Raw genomic sequence first — 21,408 nt, 5'->3', positions numbered from 1 at the left:
ACAGGACGGTTCGTACCGATTATGTACAGACTTTAGAAAGGTGAATTCTGTTACCAAAATTGATTCATATCCAATACCTAGAATCGATGACTGCATTGACAACATGGGAAATTTGTCAGTAAATTTGACCTGTTGAAAGGCTACTGGCAAGTACCGTTAACAGAAAGAGCAAAAGAAATATCTGCTTTTGCTACACCAGATGGACTTTACCAGTATAAAGTAATGCCTTTTGATTCACTCCCTTCTTCAAGACCTTGAGGGATGCGAGGCCTACATTGATGATGTCGTCATATACAGCAAAACATGGGACGAACATCTCCGAATCATGCGTGCTTTATTTGACATTTTAGCTAAAGCAAACTTAACTGTAAATCTTGAGAAGAGCGAATTTTGTCATGCTTATGTAGAGTATTTAGGTCATAAAGTAGGTCAAGGTTATGTTACACCCATTATGGCTAAAGTGGAAGCTATTGCAAAGTTCCCGATTCCTAAAAACAAGAAAGAGTTAATGAGGTTTTTGGGCATGGCTGGGTTTTACAGAAAATTTTGTCCAAATTTTTCCTCAGTAGTTAGTCCACTTACAAATCTTTTGCAGAAGAGGGTTAAGTTTGAATGGACAAAGGACTGTGAAAAATCCTTTCATAAAATCAAATCTGTCCTTATGAGCAACCCAGTTCTGTCAACTCCAGATTTTTCTAAGCAATTTAAGCTTACTGTTGATGCTAGTGATGTTGGAATCGGGGCAGCTTTGTTTCAAGAACATAGTGATAATGTAGATAGAGTTGTTTCTTATTTTTCAAAGAAACTTACAAAATGTCAACAAAAGTATTCCACCATTGAAAAGGAATGCCTTGCTTTGTTGTTAGCCTTACAGCATTTTGATGTTTATCTGAATGTTACATTGCATCCAATTCTTGTGTATACTGATCACAACCCCCTGACATTTTTGCATAAATTGTCAAACAAAAATCAAAGACTGACTAGATGGAGTTTGTTGTTACAAGAATACAACATAACAATTAAGCATATCAAAGGCAAAGACAATGTTATTGCAGATGCCCTGTCCAGAGTGTCGTGAACAAATTAGATTTTGTATTAATGTACCTATGTTTTAATAATATAAGTTTTCATTGACATTCAAACTTTTTAAGGGGGGAGGTGTTGTTAGATGTGTATTGTTTCATCTTGTATATTATTAGTAACATTAAGTTTCTTGAGCATTCCAGAGTGGTCAATATGTTTGGTCATTTTTTCTAGAACATTCTTGAACTTTGTTTATGTCTAGAACTTTCCAGGAATATCATGTATTTACAATTTCTAGAATATTCTAGATTTATAATACTGTATAAATACCCTGTCAATTCGATGCATAAAGAATTGTCGTATAAGCATCATTGAGGTATTACTGGGATATAATTTCACTGGGACATTGTGTGCAGCAACGGACACTCTGATGTATGTATTTTTAGATTTTTGCTAAGTTTGTACTTAATGATTTGTATATTACTGTAAATAAATTATTGTTAAGTTTAAACTGTGTGATTGATCTTTGCTGGCATTTAGGGTTATTCTGACCCATAACACCATTAGATGTTAATGAACTAATATTTAAATTGAATATGAAGATAACGAACAGTAATCAATCTCACGTCCATGAAAACAATACAAACAAAAGAACAAGAACTTGTGAAAACATCCCATTTGAGATCAGGCGCCATGGAGGGGTAAGCATGTCGACCGGTCAAATGCGCCGTGTGCTCCTTGACATGATCTGAAAATTGAGCTAAAAGGTCTACAGATATATCAAAAAAATAAAACAGATGTGTCAGTCTTTTAGGTATATTTTTTTTAATTCTTTGATAACTATCATACTTGTACATAATAGGATACACATGAAATGCAAGGTATTGAATATATCTCTTGTATTTATGTGAATGCAGAAAACAAATGACGCAATGTAGACATGAAAAAATACCTATGAATTTCCCTTAGTCTGAAAACATCAATGCCGTATATGGGTAAAAAAAAACTAACGCATAGAGACCATTTTTTGTCATCTTGTAAAAGTTGCAATTTGTAAACGGGACAATAACGTGGCTTATAGAAACAATAAAGATGGGATCAACTTCCTGTAAACCGGCATAACGTCGTTAGAATAAAACATACGGGATAAAAATGAGGTGTTTTTGTTTATATGGTGTTTATAAGCATCATAGAAATTCGGAAAAGCTGACTCTTGTAATTCCTGTAAAATAAATTTATTTGTCTGTTGTATGCCTCTAACTACATACTGAATGTACTCGAAGTATGCTCTTCTGTATCGAATCATTTTGAAGACATAAATACCATATGGTGATTGTGGAAAAATACTAAATAAATAAAGGACACTTACGATTGAAAAGCTGTTGGAATCATGTTTGTCATAAAGTTTTGTTTTTAGTCTGTGATTACCGTATATAACATAAATTAACCGTCATTTATGCCCATTGTTTTTTAATCGTTAAAAAGATTTTAGTTTTTTTATACATTATTTTTACTTTAAAATATTTCATGTTATATTACAGAGTGTAGTCAGAGTGTAACAAAGGAAATCATTGGAAACTTTAATGCTTTTTTATTTTTATGCCACGAATTGCTTTAATCATGTTAATTTTGTGTAAATTTATTATTTTCATATTACATTGGACAGGTCGTTTTGAATACAGAAGAAAAGAAACAAAAATTACTGGAAGAGTTAAAAGAGCGAATCGGAAAGAAGACTGGTGCACCATTGACTGTGGCTGTTATTGGGACACCTGGGTCTGGAAAATCCTCCTTCATTAACACCATGATAACTAGCATAACTGGAAACTACCGAAAATGGAGAAGAACAGCAGATTTTGGGGGACTACCAGTTACACAAAGCGGGAATCGGTAAAGCGTGAAGGGAAATACTTTTCTTTTATGAAACATATGAAGATAACGAATAATAAATTCCTACATTACAGATGAGTTATTAATTTTGAGAAAAGGGGTTATAGGATGTTTTTTTCTAATATATTAGGATATCAAGGGAGAAATACTTATATTCTGCCGACAAATCACTTCGGGAGTATGATTTTCCAGACTTTGTTGAAATAGCCGGGTTTCAGAATACAAATGATGAAATGACATATGAGCTGCTTGACCTTTTATTTTATGGAAGAATTCCGTCCAATGTCCATCTTGCTAATGTAGCAGGGGAAATCAGGTTATTACTGTGTATCTGTGCTTTTTTTTGTTTCTTTGAATTTTTTACGGTAAAATCTTGAAATAATTATAATCAAGTTATAAAAAATAATTATTCTTACATTTTAACATAAGACGACACGGAAAATGGTTTACGGATAAGATGTATCCCGAAACACCAGAATGCAAAAAGTTCGACAGAGTTATTTTTGTTGCTTCAGCTGCAGATCGAAATTTACCAGTACAACTTATGCAGGCGGTATCAAGAGTACTCTACAAAAAAAGAGGTGTGAATTTAAAAAAAAAACAACAATAAAAACCCCAACATAATGCGTAAGATATTGTAAAGTACATGTATTAAGATAACCGATTTTTCATGATCGGTTAAATGTATAAATCCATAAACAATTGATCGATCTGAAAATATTGTCTGAAATTTTGAATTTAGCTCATCATTACTCAGCAACCCTTATGGGTTTTTTCACAGAATCCTTCACGTTTTTGAAAGTTGGATATAACAAAAATGATCAAATTTATAAGTCCAGTATACGCGTATAAAACGAATTGTGAAAATACATTCATATTAGGATGTTCTACTGAAATGCTTATGTCAAACTCATTACTATATTGTATGCCAAATGAATGCTTTCAGTTTCTTCATTATTAAACAATTATAACTAATTTATTCAATGGCTGTGAGTGCGATAACTCTTTCCCGAGGGGTATTGTCCCTGTTCATGGTTTGATAAAGAGCTACCCCTAGCGTTTTCAAGAGTTGATTTTTCCCCATAATTTGTATTTTCAAGATTTTCAACATTTACAAGAAAAATAAATGTTTTTTAGTTCATGTTTCCTAAATAATAGTTAAATGATGATACATGTACATGAACATATTGACTTACACATTTGTTTTATTACCTTGCTTATTCAGATATCCCAGTATTTGGTGTCTTTACAAAAAAAGATCTGGAAGTACAGGAAAGAGAATCCGAAGACTTTGAAAAGTTATTTAGAACAACTCTTGGATTGTCTCAACTGGACTATCTTCACTGCACAAACTACTGCGATGACAACATAAAAGAAATAAGAGAGAGAAATATGACACATTATCCGGAATTAGACATCCCGGTGCTAAAGTTCCTTATACAGGTAAATAATCTTAAAATTAATTGGAAGAGTTTTGATATGCTTAAATTTCTATTTCTAAAATTTTGTGTAGTGAATTCAAGTTAAATCAGGTAAACATCAGAGAGTCTAATGCATATTATTACACATTATTTTTATTATCACTCATCTTATGATCTGAACGACAGTCTATAGTCCTTAATTTTTACGTGTAATTCGAAAAATGAATTTTTTTGGTAAATTGTAGCATAAGTATCTTCAAAAAGTATGGCAATGAAAATAGTAATAAAACACAAAAATAAATCCCAAAAGAACAAAAGAAAATAACGAAAATGTTGCTTTTATGCGTATTTTTTGGATTACAGAAACCGACGTTTACCTTTTTATAAGTTTAAAATTCTGGCATTTTGTTTATGATACAATATTTTTATAGGTCTTGGACCCCATTGCTGAGTGTACTGATCTTCAGAGAAATATTGGAATTTCAAAGAAAAGTCTAGAGTGGAAAGAAATCTGCAATACGCTGGATTCGTTTTTAATGATTATTTTAACTACTCTCATCGCCATTATTCTTGCTCTGATATTATACTTCTGAAAGGTTTCTGGACATTCCCGTCTCTTTGAAGTAAAATCAAATTTTACTTCAAAAATTACGCCTTACGATAATGTACTGAAGTCATCTTTGTTTTCTGATTTTATTTAAATTAAGTATTTTGTTTTTAATAATGAGTTGTGCATATGAAACATAATCCTACATCGAGTTTATTTTCGTCTTCACAATATATCAATAGTCCTGCTGGACACGTTATTCCAGGAAACGTAAATATACGAAGATTTTTCTGTGAATTCCCGATCATGACAAGGAGCACACGGCGGGTGTGACTGGTCAGCAGGTGATGCCCACTCCTCCATGGCACCTGACCCACCTCTGATGTTTCGGAAAACCTGCTAACACGACTTATAATGGATCAGATATATCAAGGATGAAATAAAATATATGATTTAGTTCTAACTTACTCTCTCGCCAAGTGGGTTGCTACAACCGAACCAGAGGGTTTCTGATATTTAATAGATAAATAAGAAAATTAAAAGTAAAGATTATTTCTTGGAAAAAAAATCAAAGCAGAAAAAAATAAGCCTTTATCTGCATTTAAGAAATAATATTGGTGGTAAACATATTTATCTTAAAATACAAGTGTTTCACATGTTGACGAAAAGAATACAAGACGAAAGATTCAAAGAAAGGCATCATATTCCCTTTATAGAAAGAGTTATATATTCCTCAGTAATAATATGCCTAGTATATGATTCCAAAATTAATACAGTAGGCCTATAAAAAAAGATGCCAGAAAATATGGGAAAAAAAGTGGAACTATAGATATTTCAAATAATAAAAGTTCTTTTTGCTTGTCTACTGAATTCCTAAAGTAAAACCTTTCTATAAAGCCATTTTACTATATAAATATTGCATGTAGTTGAGTGTAACATCAATGTTTATAATGTTTAATACAAATACTCTTAAATATTACAATGAACCTTGTACGGATAAATTCTGCTCAGTCACCATTTCTTTGAATATGACCCGTCCTCAAGCAATGGTGACATGCAAGTTACTTATTTTATCAGAAAATATCATTCAAATGTGAGTAATCTACTTATTAACGCCTGTATCTGACATTTTAGATGCAAGTTCCAATATAATTATGAAGACATGCGACTTATTTATGTCAAAATGTAAAAGAAAATGTGTAAGAAGATTTTCTACATAATTATCTTTGCATGTTGGCATAATTTTCTTGCATGTTAACAGAATTTTTCTTGCACGTTGGGGGGCAGAAATATGCTAATATTTCCATGACTGTTTTATCGCTGTTTTCATTTATTGTGCATTGATTTATCATTTTACACCAGACACAAAATATTGATTATAACTGTTTGAGATTATGAAATAAAAAAATCTTGTAATTTTTCTTTCAATTCATCAGATCAGTAAGAGCAGAGTTGTATTGTCATCATTTACTAGGTCATTTATAAGTAGATTGTTTGCATTTTCTTATCTAGGTTTTTAAACGTTTTGTGTGTTTATCAATCGTGTGTAGTCGTATCTATCTACATATGCTCAACGAAATATAAATGATTTAGATTTTGCCCTAACCTATATATAACAAAGGTAAGCCTTTTTCTTAAAATAAATGGTAATGTATTATTGAAAAAATGAATTTGAACCGCTTCTCCGTCGGCCTTCCTGTTGTAAGGATAAAACAGTATACACGGGATTCATTTTCATGCCTTTCTGCATTATCGATTGTAAATATGTTTTAATGAACGCAAAGTTGTACATTTTGAGGGTTTTTTAGTGGACAAACTGCTCATCTTCAAATGAAACATATAACAAAAGAAACAGTATTTTAAGATCCAAAGTCAATAAAACAATAAAATATAGGAGCAGAGCAAACAAGGACCTCCAAAACATTAGAGGTGGGATCAGGTGCAATGGAGGAGTGAGCATCTCTTTAGTTCATTCCTACTTGTAAATTTTTGAAAAATATTTCATCTTGGAACAAACTTTCTTAACACCTCTTATATTACTATATATGAAGAAGATAAAGTTAACCATCCGTCAATATTGAAAATAAAATCCGTGAACAAGGTATAAATTACGAACAATGGGAAATTACATAGATTGGATCATGTGGCTTGAAAGTGCAAGCATCCCCTAATGACCGGCCATACCTGCTGCGTTCCCTATATATTGATCAGGTAAACGGAATATTCCGTAAACAAATCACACAGGCACCTGTTTCTGTAATAAATTTTGACCCATAGTATAATAATAACACAAGGTATCGACTCCGATTTACACCGAGTTACCCTCCCTTAGAATCGCGCTCATTTACACTTTCAAAAGAAATGCACGGGTGAACTGTTTATACCTATGTCTTCTACGGTAATTTATCTACACAACCATACCTGACATGCTTGTCTTTATTTTCTTTTATCTCCGTGATCAGCTTCAAAACTCTGCTCGCAGAGTGGAAAGTCAAACTCAACAATAGAATGGTATGTTCTAGTCTCGGGCTAAGAATAAGACCTAGAATTTGATTGGCTAAAAATCTGTTTCTAAAATTACTTCGGAAAACATCGTAGTATTTTTATGGAAAATAAGACACAATGAAATTTTATTTTTTCAATGCAATATTTTAAATCTGGAATTGAAATCTTAAACCCACACATTCCTTAATTTTTCTCTGTGCCCGAGACTGGTACATACCGTTTTATGCTTTATTTCGATTTTTCCACTCGGCGAATAGAGTTTTGACGCTGTTTACGGAGATAGAGTTTAAAGAAAACAAAGACAAGAAAGCCATATATGGTAGATGGCATAGGTATAAACAGTTTCCACTACCTTTTTCTCTGAAAGTGTAAATGAGCGCGATTCTAAGGGAGAGTTAGATACCTTGTGTTATTATCATAATATGGGTTTAAATTTATTCCCAAAACAAGTGCCTTTGTCAAATCAGTATAAACAAAGGCCTAACAATTGATATGAAACATTTCAGCCAAAATATGACCAACAACACAAAGAATAAAATATTTGTTTTTTTAATTTTGAGGGCGCCCCGTCCCTTCCTAAGGACAAAGAATATATTTAAAATAAAAAAAAAGAAAAAATAGAAGAAAAAAACTAACTACCTAACACTTTAATAATTAATACAAGTATATTATGCTTGCAATTTTTACATGTTTTATTTGAAAGAAATTAATCTATTGTTTTGAAGGAAAACCGGACCCCTCCTACCTGCTGTATGTACTCTATTGAAGTTTTCATAATGTAAAACTGTTAATAACAAGCTTAGTTGAATTGCTTGAGTTTTTGTTTTCGTCTGTTTATTTCATTTTAATTTCTTTGTCCTGAGGAATGCACAATACGTCCTAAAATTTGACAGTTTATAATCGTTTCTGTTGTTAGTCAAATTTAGTACAAAATGAAATGTCTAACAATTTGTACAAACAAGAAGGCAAAACACACAAATGGCAGACTCCGTGGGATCTTAACTATCTATTATTGTCTTTGAGTCAATATATGGTTATATAAAAATTACAATTTTTAATTGATAAAACGTCGTTGATTAATCTAAATGTCTTGTTTGAAGCCGTTTTTGTTTTCACTCGAATCTACGTTTTCGAATTCATTTTGCTTATAACAGGAAGATATAAACGAGCTAGTCTAATAAAGATACACATTTAGTGCCCATCGGCAGCTTATTAAAAGATTTGGTCTTCGAAGACTAAATAGATGATGTCAATAAAAAAAACCCAGCATCCATTTAATATTAACTCCAGAGTACTAGCGCATAACATCAGAGTGATTTGTGACGAAGTAATTTTGTTGATGACATATCACACAGAGTAACAATTTTTGGGGATCATTTATCATTAAACCGTATGACCGGTCGACAGGGGATGTTTACTCCTCCATGGCACCTGATCCCACCTCTAATGATTTGGAAGATCCCACCTCTAATGATTTGGACTTTTTTTCTTAAAAACTGATCGTTATATTCATATGTTTCATTGTATAGATTAATGACGATGGTTACAGAAAGACAGGATTTAATGGAACGTTTACAATTTTTAGATATTTTAGGAATTCAATTTTGCATCATTTGCAGCATAACGGTGTGCAGAAATATGTACCAATGCAGGCATCCATTTTTGCATCATCTGTCCTTAGGTAGGAAAAAAAGACAACAGCTTGTTAGAGCACATGTAGGCCCTGCAATGTATCGTTTCTGTAAGGATTTGTTTGTAAGGGGGTTTATAAAGTTTAGAAATCCAGTAAATGTAGGGTATATCATACTCATCTTGGATGACTGCAATGATAAGAATATGACACTGAAATAAATGAAAAGCATGAATCCATTTTAATTGTAAAACGCATGTGATAAACTATACACAAGAAATACACAATTATAATTTTTCAATACCGAATTTTCCAGAGGTTATTATTTCTCGTAGTGACAAAAACTTAATCGTCCGAAAATTTTAAGCGAGAAAACCTTTTTAGCATTATCCGATTTATCTTTTTTTATCTTGTTTATAGAATTCTTGACTTTTTTCATTCTTACCTAAGATTTTTTTATGTCTTAAAAACCTCTTTGAGAAATCGGTTTAATGTTTTAAAAAATTCAATTTTGTTTCAAATTACAGAAAAATAAGAAGAAAAATACTGCTTTGCACTGTCAAAGCAAGCTAGATATAGCAAATACGTTGATAGCTAGTGCTCAGAGTGGAACCTTAAAATGGAACAGTGGAGTAGTATAAAAGGTATTTCTTGGCTAACATATCATAAATAGACTCTTGCTTGTTAACGTAAAATATGTACCTTTATATTCATGTAATACAATAATCATTTTATCATATCGTCGGAAATAAGAACATCAAATTCTTTTTCTAGAAAAAGGAGAGCGGTGGAAAACATTCAAGTTGATAAGGTATATTACTATGACATGGGATTTAATAGTTGTAATTGCAATGCCTATTTTTTTATTCCTTGTCACGATTGTAAACGTTCAACATTCTTGTGAACTGCGGAAAAAACCCTGTGAAAAACTTTTATGCTACCGAGAAAACAAAAGGCTTCAAACTGAAATGCGTTCCTTCAATAGAAGAATTAACCAGGCAGATGTTAAACTGCAGACGGAGATGCATCTCTTTCATCACAAAATTAACCAATTAGAGACAGAGCTTCAAATGCTGCAATCTTATTGTACTTCTTTTGACAAAAAAGTTGGAGAAAATCACGGTAAAATACAACAACACATAAATGCAGTTTCAGTTTACTATTTTTCCAAATTTTTTTGTTGTTTAATCTCAAGAACCTTTAACTGCATATACTCTTTATAAGAACATTTTCTTTTTTTTTTCCCTAATTTATTTCTGTTATCAATAGATTTGGAACTTAAAAAGCTACAGGCTGAGATCCAAACCTTCCATCAAAAACTAAACAACACAGAGAATGAAATTCAAAAGATGCAAAGTAATTCTACTTCGAGTAGGAAGAGAACTGAGAATAAGATCATTGAAGTTAAGGAACAACGTAACTCTTTTGGTAAGAATGTTCTTTTAACTTATCAGTTTTTAAGAGATTTGTATTATTCTTTGAAAATTATATGTAAAAATTCCGTTTTCATATCCTTTATTTCTTAGTTATGATAAGGAGAAGAATAAAAATGTGATCTATTAAACCTTCAATGTACCTTTTCTACGATCGGCTTTGGTGTTCACTTTTTTATTCTATGTTTACTAGGGATATCAAAATATTAATTTTCCTTAATATTCGAACACACGATTGCATTATTCGAACGATAGTCGACCATTCAAAACATTTTTTATAGCACGGTGTTTTTGAAAGTTAAGTAATTTTAAAATAAAATGGAAAATTGAAATGAATTGGAAATTGGGAATAGTAAACACACACTATCCACACCTCCGGTGATATTGTCAAATACTGCTTCTTAATTTATAATTGTCCAAGCTATCAACGTGGGTATGTTAAGGTAGCATACAAGTCATTTTTCGGGAAATTTAGATTTTTTAAAGAAAATTAAGTTTGATAATTTACCAAAACCGCTGATAAACGTAAACTATTATTATTTATTGCATAAAGGTAAAAGATCGTCTAACGCAACGACGTGCTCCACCACCATGGCATCACGTGACATCTATTAATAGCGAAATTTTCCTTAATGAAAAAGCTAACAGAACAACAATACCCCGGAGTTTAATAATTTCTCTGAGTTGTAGTTGAACAACATTTATTCTGTCTAAAAAGTGCTGCTAGAATCCCACTGTCTCGTCAGTAAAATAATTATTCAACACATTCGCACGAAACCTTACCCGATGTTTTGAATTTTTTACATATGAACCGAGACTTTTCGTAAAAACATGCTCAACTCGGGATTCTAGCAGCACTTTTCAAGTATTTTAGGATGCAAACTTTCCATCTGTACGAATCTTATGTTTTGAAATATACAGCTTATTATTATTGTTTATTCTGTTGCATTATTTTTGTAACAAATGACCGACCGGGATACGTTTATAGCTGACTGTCTTCGAAAGAGAATATAATCGATGAAAATAAATTAGCATACATGTTTTATTAATTGAACTCCGTACGAATTTCACAAAATATTCACGATATTTGTTTTTAAACTCTCATTTACGTATCTTTGTACATGTTGTATTAGCCAAATTCTCTTTACACGACATAATCAATTCTAAAGTTCTTGATGTACACATATGACGTCATCTGTGGTACATTTTAATCAAAATGACAGAATACAGGATAACAAAATAAGAACGTTTCATTTATGGGAGTTGAACTATGTTTCAATCTCCCATTGTCATCACGCATTTAACATGCGCAGTAATTTGTGTTGATTATATAGAGCCGAAAGCGAGGCTACTGTGTCGACCGATTTACTCCAATGATATTCAACAGAAAACATGCATGAACATCCGCCACAAATAATTCGTGTCATTTTATTCTGAATTGATCTAATTTTCATAATGTAAGTAAATGTAATGATAAAGTAATCTTATCTTGAATATTAGATTTCGTTCAAAGTAAAACTAAATTTTAAAGAACCTCAAAAGTTTTTCGTAATGGAACTCATTTTTAGTGTAGCGTCATACACTGAAAGAGATACGAACGACAACTCTACATACTGACGGCAAGCGGTGAATCTAGTCTTCCCGACGCCCGACGGTACCGGATTTTTAGCAATTTCTTTTTTACCGATGCACAGATTTTATTCAAACTTTTCATGAACATTTGCTTGGTTAAAATGAATTCATTAATGCGTATTTATTACTAAATCAACAGTAGCACCTGCCAAAAGCGGTAAATCTAGTACTCTGTTATAATTGTTAAAACCGAAATCGGACACCGATGCTTTCGTAAAATCGCGATTAAAAACAACAAAATGAAGTATATTTTTTTAATAAAAGGAAAACCTCATCTACATACCAGATGATTTGTACGCACACAAACTCTCACATACTTATACCACTGTTTTTATGTTTGGTCATTAAATATTTGTTTTAAACTTGGTATTGCTTTTTTATTTACAATATTAAAAAAGATTAAGATTTGATGTAGTCCATGTATAATGTTCGTGTAATTGAAATACATTTATATTCACAGAGAAGTTTTATATAACAAACCTGTTAGCTCTTAAAAGGATGCTGTGTTAAAATCCACATTTTATCAACATTGATATTTTTCCCGCAAAACTCAAATTTTCATAACACATGGGTAAAGGTGCCAAGGAAAAATATATTGCAAATTTGAAGACTGTGAGCAGTGAATTATATAAATGATCAGCCGCCTCTAATATGAATATAATGCCAGTGTCCATGTTTTGCAATGGGAAACCTAAAATATGTGTAGGATGAAAATTACAGTATTAGAAGGTGTATAACGGCAATATGTAATAAAGATTCTATGAAAATTAAGTTCAGTGGTGAAAGATGAGTTGTGGATAAGAGTTGGGTATACCTAAAGTGTAACAAACAGATGGACGGAAATCCCGATTAATAAATACCCTCTCGCTTTTCAAGCAGGGGGTATTAAAAAAAAGGACTAATGTAGGCAGGCAAACCTTATGCCCCATGCATTTTTTTTGCTAATTAATGTCTCTGAATGTCTTTCTCAAGATTGTTGCAACTCAAAGAATCTTAAACAGTTGTCTGTATTTGAAATAATATTTTTCACTCACTTAACCTCCTGATCAAAGATTTTATTTTACACAGTGTTCAACTCCCATGAGTGCTTTCAGTACTTTGATTGTTAATGTTTACACGTTCCTTTTCATTTTCTAGAGTTAAATTATATCTCTAATTAACAATATTACGAAAACTTGTGTTCTAGAATTGACGTCATCTCGCCTACTATAACATCATAATGTAGCACTGATTTAGTCAAGGTACAATATTTTGTATGCTTCCTTATTCCCCCTGCGAAAATGTCTTTTATGTAAAATTATTGTTTTAATATTAATCGTGCGTTTGTATGCAAATATTGTGTGTTCCTAGCATTTGAAATTCCTAGAGGTTATAAGTAAAATTGGTACGATTTAATTAAATAATTAATTTTATAGTCCAGAATAGTATTCCATAATTTAAATCTACTACAATAACAAAAAAAAAAAAAAAAAAAAAAATCGGTAATTAAGAAATAATTATCGCTATATGTAATTACTTTACTTTCCATATGTATAATGTGGAAAATTATTTTTGTTTACTAATACAAAATTTTAATCACATAAGGTGAATGGGATCGGGTAACAGGCAAAACCTATTTCAGCCCTCTCCCTAGAAGGTCAAGATGAACACACAATATATATGTATGAAAATAAGTAGCATTGGCGGATCCAGAGGGGGGGTTCCGGGGGTTGGAACCCCCCCTTTATTTTTTGCCAAGTGGAGAGAGAGAGAGAGAGGATAAAACATTTTCCTAGATTATATGTTTGTACGTCTTATTTATTGATTGAATAGATAGATTCTCACACATTTAGTAATAGTTTCATCCAATCACCTCTTCTATTATATTTTTTATGAGAGAATGGTAGAAAATATTCTACTTATTTTTATATATCTTGTATATGATATGTAACATGCGAGGTTTAATTTGATATTAGATTCCCGCGATCTTTAACTGTGTTGGCTATATATGTACCGTTTTTATCATATCTTGATCAATTGAACGAACTAACATGTAACTCTTTGTTTTAAAGCCCACCCGCACCCCACCCCGAAAAGGTTTTTTTTCAAATTCTGAAAGAAAATTCTTTATAATCTTCGGAAGTGATACGAATCCATTCAATTTTAAGGCTTCCGTAGTTTTTTATTATTTTTTGTTTTTGTTTTGTTCGGAATGGGGGTACGCTTTTTTTAAAGGACATAAAACAAAGATAGTATTTACCACAACCTTAAATCTTTCCATACACGTCTGTGAATCTTTGCTTTAGAATATGTATTGAGGGGGGAGGGGGTAGAGGGGCATAACCCTGGAACACCCCCCCCTTTCAAAAATTGCTGGATCCGCCCCTGAGTAGACAAACATAGTAACAAAGAAACAAAAAAAAGAGTTTAGAGAAAAAAAATACAATGTAGGACCGGTTAGAAAGTGTTGGCATAAGTAACATATATGACAGTGTCAAATAACATGTTTGGTTGCTGCGATAAAAGCATGTACTGCTTCAAATATTTGAATATCAATACCCAATCAATGATTGGGACTACCACACAAAAATAAATCAAGTTTATGAATTTGATCACAATCAATAATATTTTGGATTGTTTGGAAAAGTACATTTCTTGAAGAGGTATATATTTCGGACAAGCAAAAAAAAAAAAAAAAAAAAAAACGGTGAGCATCTTCAACAGAGTCAATACAGTATTCACACATTAGTGTTTCTGATGAAAATTGGTTATATAAGTCTGCAATTAAACTACTTGCATTACGAGGGGTGATCAAAAAGTTTGCAAACTAATTCTCTATCTACCTAACTACAGTTCTGACAAGAATGAAATTTGTCACAAATACAGCCCTTAACATGTGCTTTATGCAGTATGAGTCATGTTGAAATGTGCGTCATAATTATGACGTCATGATGTTAAAACGACGTCAATATAGAGGCGACTGTGACGAAAATGGACGAGTCAATCGTACTTGAACAAAGAACTATAATAAAATTTTATGTAAAACTAGGTAAATCCTTCACGAAAATATACGATGATTTACATAAAGTTTATTGGGAATATGGGCTTTCAAAAGGTACAATAAGTTAGTGGATGAAACGTTTTATTGAGGGAAGGGAGACGGTGAAAGATGATGATAGATCTGGGTGCCCGCTGAACGTAAGTACCGAGATAAACGTGTCTGAGGTTGAACAATATGTAATGAAAGATCAAAGAGTTACGATTAGGGAAATAGCTAATGATATTAGCATGTCTTATGGAACAGTTCAAGAGATTTTAACGAGTAAGCTTAACATGCGGCGAGTTTGTGCGAGATGGGTCCCTCGCCTCCTTCTGCCAGAGCAAATGAAGGTGAGAGTGAATGCGTGCCGGTGTAACGTTGAATATTGACCCCAGTTGAAAATTGACCCGGGGGTCATTTTTCAACGTTGAATATTGAACAAGGGGTGTCTTCTCCGTTGAAAAATGAGACCAAAAGTCGTTGAATTTATACCCGGGGTCATTTTTTTAACAGCTTGGCTTTTTTTCCCTAGATGACCTCAACAAGTTGAAAATAGACCCTGTTGAATATTGACCCCACCACAGAGTTTGAACATTTTTTGAACTGGATAGTTGTTTTACGGGATTTATCAGTATCTCTATATTTATATTTCGGTTTCATTTTTTTCTTTTCAAGAATAATAGAAATAAACCTATCATCCCGTGTATATATGTACATTTTGATCAGTACACGATTTCAGTTATCTTCAAACATGACAACTTTATATTTTGACAATACTTTCTAACTATAAAACTATTGATAGGGCATAAAACAAAAATCCTGGAAATCTGGTGTTTAGAAAGTGAGCCCTAAAGATATAATATTGATCAGGTGGGCAGAACATTCCATCTAGTCAAATTCAGTATAAAAATTAACAAAATTTAAAGTCTAAAAATTAGAATGAAACGCATCGGTCAAAATGAATCCAATGATAGGTTATATTTGTTAAAAGACCATAACATTAAGTAATGCTGCCTTTAAACAAGGTTGATGAAATCCCTGTAAAAATGTCAGTAGCCTGCTTCGGCCTAAAAATCGATCGTTTTCGGAGCATAACCTTAAGAATGAGAACTAGGGTTAAAGTCTGGGATGGACTAGAAGCTGCACTTCCCACCATCGTTGACATCAACAGTTATAAAAAACGCCCTCCCTGCAACTTTTTTGCAACTCTTTTGATCTTAACAACTTAAAGCGCATTTCTCTTCAAAGAAACAGAGAGAGAGGGAGAGAGAGAGATCCTTAAGTTTTTCTCGGATACGGGGGTATGGTTCAAAACCCTCTGATATATTATTGCAAAAAAACCATAAACAAAATAAATAAACGAAACGAAACAAACAAAAAAGCAAACAAAAAGTGGAAAGGGAAACTAGCCAATGTTGAAAACCAAACCGTGTTTCTCAATTGGATGAAAAGGCAGCTTCAATGTTATGTTTTTGCTACTTTATTACAAAAATTAAATAATGCTGAAAGTCAGGGTTGTGTATTTAAAGCAAACATTTTTTGATTAAAAAAAACTACAAAAATGAAGAAAACAGCACAGTCACAAAAAAACAGCAACAAACAAACAAACAAACAAAACACATTCTTCAAATATATGTGGTCTAATCCCAAAAAGGGGAGATCACCCCCCTTTTACATCCTCTAACTAACAAAATAAATATGTATTAATTGTGAGGTCCATTCTTGAACTGTTTGGTTAACTATGCGAAAAAGATAACTAAATCTTTATTTTGAAAAAAATCCGGTTTTCAAGTTAGACATTTTAAGTTATTAATGTTGTGCATAACTAAATAAGCATCAAAACGTACGTGCATCATTCGTTAAACTTTCACTATTTTCCAAATACTAATATTACGAATTTTAAAATTAAAATAAATGAAGTGTTGCTAACAAAAAAAAAATAAATAATTTTTAAAAAATTTTGAACTAAATTGTGTTCGGGGCACGATATATTTTGTACTTATGTTTACTAATATTCAGCATTTACATAATACAAATGAACTTCTTTGTAAATAAATATTGCGCGAAATACTGAGATTTTAAGCTACCTGTAACATTGAAATATAAGACACTTTTTTTTAAATATTTCAAATCTGAAAAAAAAATTGACAAGAAAAAGAAAATTTGTCTATTGTCCAAACTAGTAGTCCAAACCCTATAATCCTTTTGGGGTAGAGTCCAATTCCCTTTTTTTTTTAACACTACCACTTACTCTTCTTTGACCGTACTTTAACATGCCTGCTGAAAGCGGGGGAGGGGGGGGGGTGGTAACCAAGTTCACATTGTTCAATACCTATATTATGTCTATCATATGTAAAAAAAAAAAGAGGTTAAGCATCCCTAACACCCCCTACCGTTCCCGACGCCTATTGATTAAATCACAGTTGTGAAAACCAAGTCATAAATATGTGTTTTATGGTGTTGAATTTTGAACCGGTTTCATGATCAAAATTCAACGACCCGGCTCAGTTTTCAACGGATTAGGGTCTAAATTCAACACCTTTGGTCTCACTTTTCAACGTTGAACAATGACCCTCGGGTCAATTTTCAACTTGGGTCAAAATTCAACGTTACACCCGTCCTACGTTAGTAGATATGAAAAAGAACAAAATTATTTCATGAATAGAATCATCACATGTGATGAAACTTGGGTACATTTCTATTAGCCAGAAAGTAAACAACAAAGTTCAATTTGGAAGCATCCTTCCTCGCCATCACCAATAAAAGCACGCGTAACCAAGTCAGCAGGGAATGTTATGCTCATAGTTTTCTGTGACATCAACGGTACAATTCTAAATCACATGGTACCACCCAAAATGTCAGTTACTGGGGACTACTATGCACGGGTTATCAAATCAGATTTGATGAGAGCAGTAAAGAGAAAGCGCCCAGATCTGATAAGATCTGGATTCATTCTGCACACCATGATAATGCACCTAGCCATAAATGTCGGGTTGTGATGGACACCATGGAAACACTGGGTATAGAAAACCTAATTCATCCCCCCACCAGCCCAGATTTTGCAATTTGTGACTTCTGGCTATTTCCAGTTTTGAAATATAACATACAGGGAGAAATATATGAGTCCCGGGAAGATCTTGGTACTGCTGTGAACAAGGTGCTAAGGGTCATGTCACGTGATGGCTTGGATCACGTGTTTCGCGCATGGGCAGACCGAAGGGAAAAGTGTATAAAAGCTAGAGGGGAATACTTTAAAAAAGAATAAACTCAAAATCTTACTTTGAAAAATATTTTAAAAGTTATTCAATTAGTTTGCGAACTTTTTGATCACCCCTCGTATTTCGCAACTGACAATGTATTATATTGTACTTTCTTATTCCAAAATGATAAATTTCTTTACCTCTTTTACAAAAATAAGAATTTAAAAGTCATTTGAATGAATATATATCAGGAGCATGTCTGACATAATCAGGCAAGTTATTCCAAAGTTTAACAGTTGATGGAAAGAAACTTTCCAGAGATGAAGTACTTCAAAAAGAAGAAATTTTAAATTCTGCATCACTATTTCTAAGATTATAGGGGTGGTTTGTACGACGAAAAGATTCAATCAAGTCATTTGAATATTTAGATGAATAGCGATTTATAAATTTTTAACAAAAAAGTAGCAATTTATGAATATTCCTCCTAATTTGTAAATGATCCCACCCTAATTCGTCATACAATTTTTATCTAGAGGAATTTGAGCTTAAACCAGTAATGATTCTACCTGCTTCAGCTTGAATATCTTCTAAAAGTTTTGCATCTTTTTCAGAACAATTGTCCCAGACAACGTCTAATAAATGCAAAATATATCTTTACAAGTATTTTCCTTTTCACTTTATACTTAAGCATTCTAAGGATATTTAGTCTTTTTGTAGCTTTTCCATGAACTGATTGTATACGCGATGTCCAGGTAGCATAACTTTGAAAGTGTAATCCTAGGTGGGTATGAATAATGGATGGGTCATGTTCACCAAATGTAATTGGCGGATATTTTATGCTTTTTCGGGTGAAATCAACTATTACAGTTTTGTTTGGATTAAAATCAACAAGCCATTTATTTACCATCTAACAATAAGATCTAGATCACTAGTAAGTGAATGTGCTACATTTGTAGCTTCCTTTTCTATATTAGCATATAAGGAGTGTCATCAGCAAAAAGACGTATATTATTTACTAAAATATCACACATATCATTTCTGTATTGGAGAAAAAGAAAGGGTCCCAAACCGGAACCCTGAGGAAGAGGAACACCAGCATTTACTGTCTCATGGTTTGGTGAAAAGCCATCAATTACAACTTTTTGTTGTCTATCACACAAATAATTCTCAATCCAGCCTAATATGTTGCCATTAATACCATAATTTTTTAGTTTAGATAAGAGACCTTTATGCCAAACTTTATCAAATGCTTTTGAGATATCATAAAAAATAAATCTAACATCTTTTCCTTTGTCAAGACTTGAAATTATAGTGTTATATATTTCTACTAGTTGGTTCACAGTTGAATCTACAGGTTGAAGCCCTGACTGATATTTGTAAATTACATTATTGTCTTTCATAAAATTATGCAATTGTTTAAAAAAATTTTTCCCATTATTTTACACAAGACACTTGTTAGGGCTATTGGTCTATAATCTGATACTTCTTAAGCACTACCTTTATTTTTAAATACAGTGGAAATTGGAAAATTGAAAATGTGGAAAATTATTTATATAATATGACTGTGTTTGATCTCTTATTCGTCTGAGGACGAACACTATATAGTTTGAAGAAGGACGCGTTTTCAATTTTAAGAAGATAACTTCATTATTACCTCCTTTTTCGCATTCGTGTAATATTCGAATGTCGTTTCATTATTCGATCGATCGTCTGATAGACGAAAAGTCGACTATTCGTTGATGTCCTAATGTTTACCCTTTCTTCAGTGGATATTACTCACTAGATATTTTTGACATTCCACAGCTGTGATGTCACAATGTGTTATGCAATTGAGTGGTGAAGTGTTTAATAAAGTGGTTTTTTCAAAAAAAAAAACAAAAAAAAAAAAAAAACACACAGAACAAAATTTTGACATAGAGTGTCCTTTGAAGTCAAAACTTCCTTAAGGAGGTTAGTTCCTTTCATCAAAAGTATTGAGAATTTTTTTTTCAAGTATTTTTTTAGATTCTATACACATAGCTTAATAAAACATTAAAACAAAGCTTGGGTGCCAATGCGCTTTTTTTACGATTACAATTATTCAATTAGTCATTTATTTGACATTTCTGCACTCAAAAAAGTAATTTTTCTGGTGTAAAATTATTTTGAAAGTAATGATAATTTTCTGTAATTTAGCATATTGGTTAAAATTATCTTATATGAGGTTTGTCCATAAAGTTCGTGGAAACATTGATACTTACTGAAAACCAATGATAAAATATATGAAACTATTATTTTCATTAAATACATGATTCCCTTTATTAATATGCAAGTTTGAAGCAAAAACAAAGCACGAATGATAAAATTTTTATCAGCTACAAAAAGAAACTCACTCAAACCCGGAGCACTTAAACGAAAATCCTTGACGATACCCGACATCAAAAGATAGACACGTGTAACTTTTCTCAACATAGCAGCAAATTTATTTTTGAGTCAATTGCTGACTGGCTTTTTTCATACAAATTTTTAGTCCGTTATTTTTATACTAAATTGACGACGAATTTTGTCGTTATACTAGTATCCAGATCATGACAAAAAGCACAGGGTGAATGTGAGCGGTCGGCAGGTGATGCTCACTCCTCCATGGCACCTGATCCCACATCTGATGTTTTGAAGGTCCGTGTTTGCTCCGCTCTTGTTTTGTATTGTTTTATGGACTTTTGATATTGAAAACTGTTTGTTATCTCCATATTTTTTATAGTCACTATTTAACTCAATACATTTTTTATGTCGTTTTACCAGTTATCAAATATCTGCACAAACTGTTCAGGTTTCATACGTAAATTAATATTGAAATCTTCTTGTATCTGATCGTGACAATCATCAATCCTTTGATTTTCTCGTAAAAACGACTTTATGTACGAAAATAAGACAAAGTCACATTACGAAAATAATTTTTTGCAGGACTGAAATCTCGGAATGATGGTCTATCTTCACGCAAGTCGTCCTGTAAACTGTCCCCTCCGCCCCAAAATCTTAATACTGTTCGTTATCTCCACATGTTTTATATGCTATTTAAATACTAAATAGGTACAGGAAAATCACTATGTTTAGCTATATAGCTTAAAT

The 21,408-nt window shown here is 32.3% G+C and overlaps 1 protein-coding gene across 1 annotated transcript in view; it reads left to right on the top strand.

Moving 5' to 3' along the window:
* The first annotated feature begins 1,619 nt into the window (after positions 1-1,619).
* LOC134245747 (uncharacterized) overlaps positions 1,620-21,408 on the top strand; it is a 61,531-nt gene continuing 41,742 nt past the window's right edge. Inside the window, exons 1-7 of the mRNA XM_062728004.1 lie at positions 1,620-1,724; positions 2,690-2,913; positions 3,044-3,229; positions 3,343-3,494; positions 4,139-4,356; positions 4,766-4,847; positions 10,286-10,444. Coding sequence (XP_062583988.1) covers positions 1,620-1,724; positions 2,690-2,913; positions 3,044-3,229; positions 3,343-3,494; positions 4,139-4,356; positions 4,766-4,847; positions 10,286-10,444 — 1,126 coding nt within the window. The remainder of the gene's footprint in view (positions 1,725-2,689; positions 2,914-3,043; positions 3,230-3,342; positions 3,495-4,138; positions 4,357-4,765; positions 4,848-10,285; positions 10,445-21,408) is intronic.

The sequence above is a fragment of the Saccostrea cucullata genome, unplaced genomic scaffold, assembly GCF_032062105.1.
Source record: "Saccostrea cucullata isolate Sc308-1 unplaced genomic scaffold, CSIRO_AGI_Scuc_v1 ctg2231, whole genome shotgun sequence".
Lineage (NCBI taxonomy): Eukaryota > Metazoa > Mollusca > Bivalvia > Ostreida > Ostreidae > Saccostrea > Saccostrea cuccullata.
The sequence above is the reverse complement of the archived record's forward strand: the minus strand, read 5'-3'. Positions and strand labels throughout refer to the sequence as shown.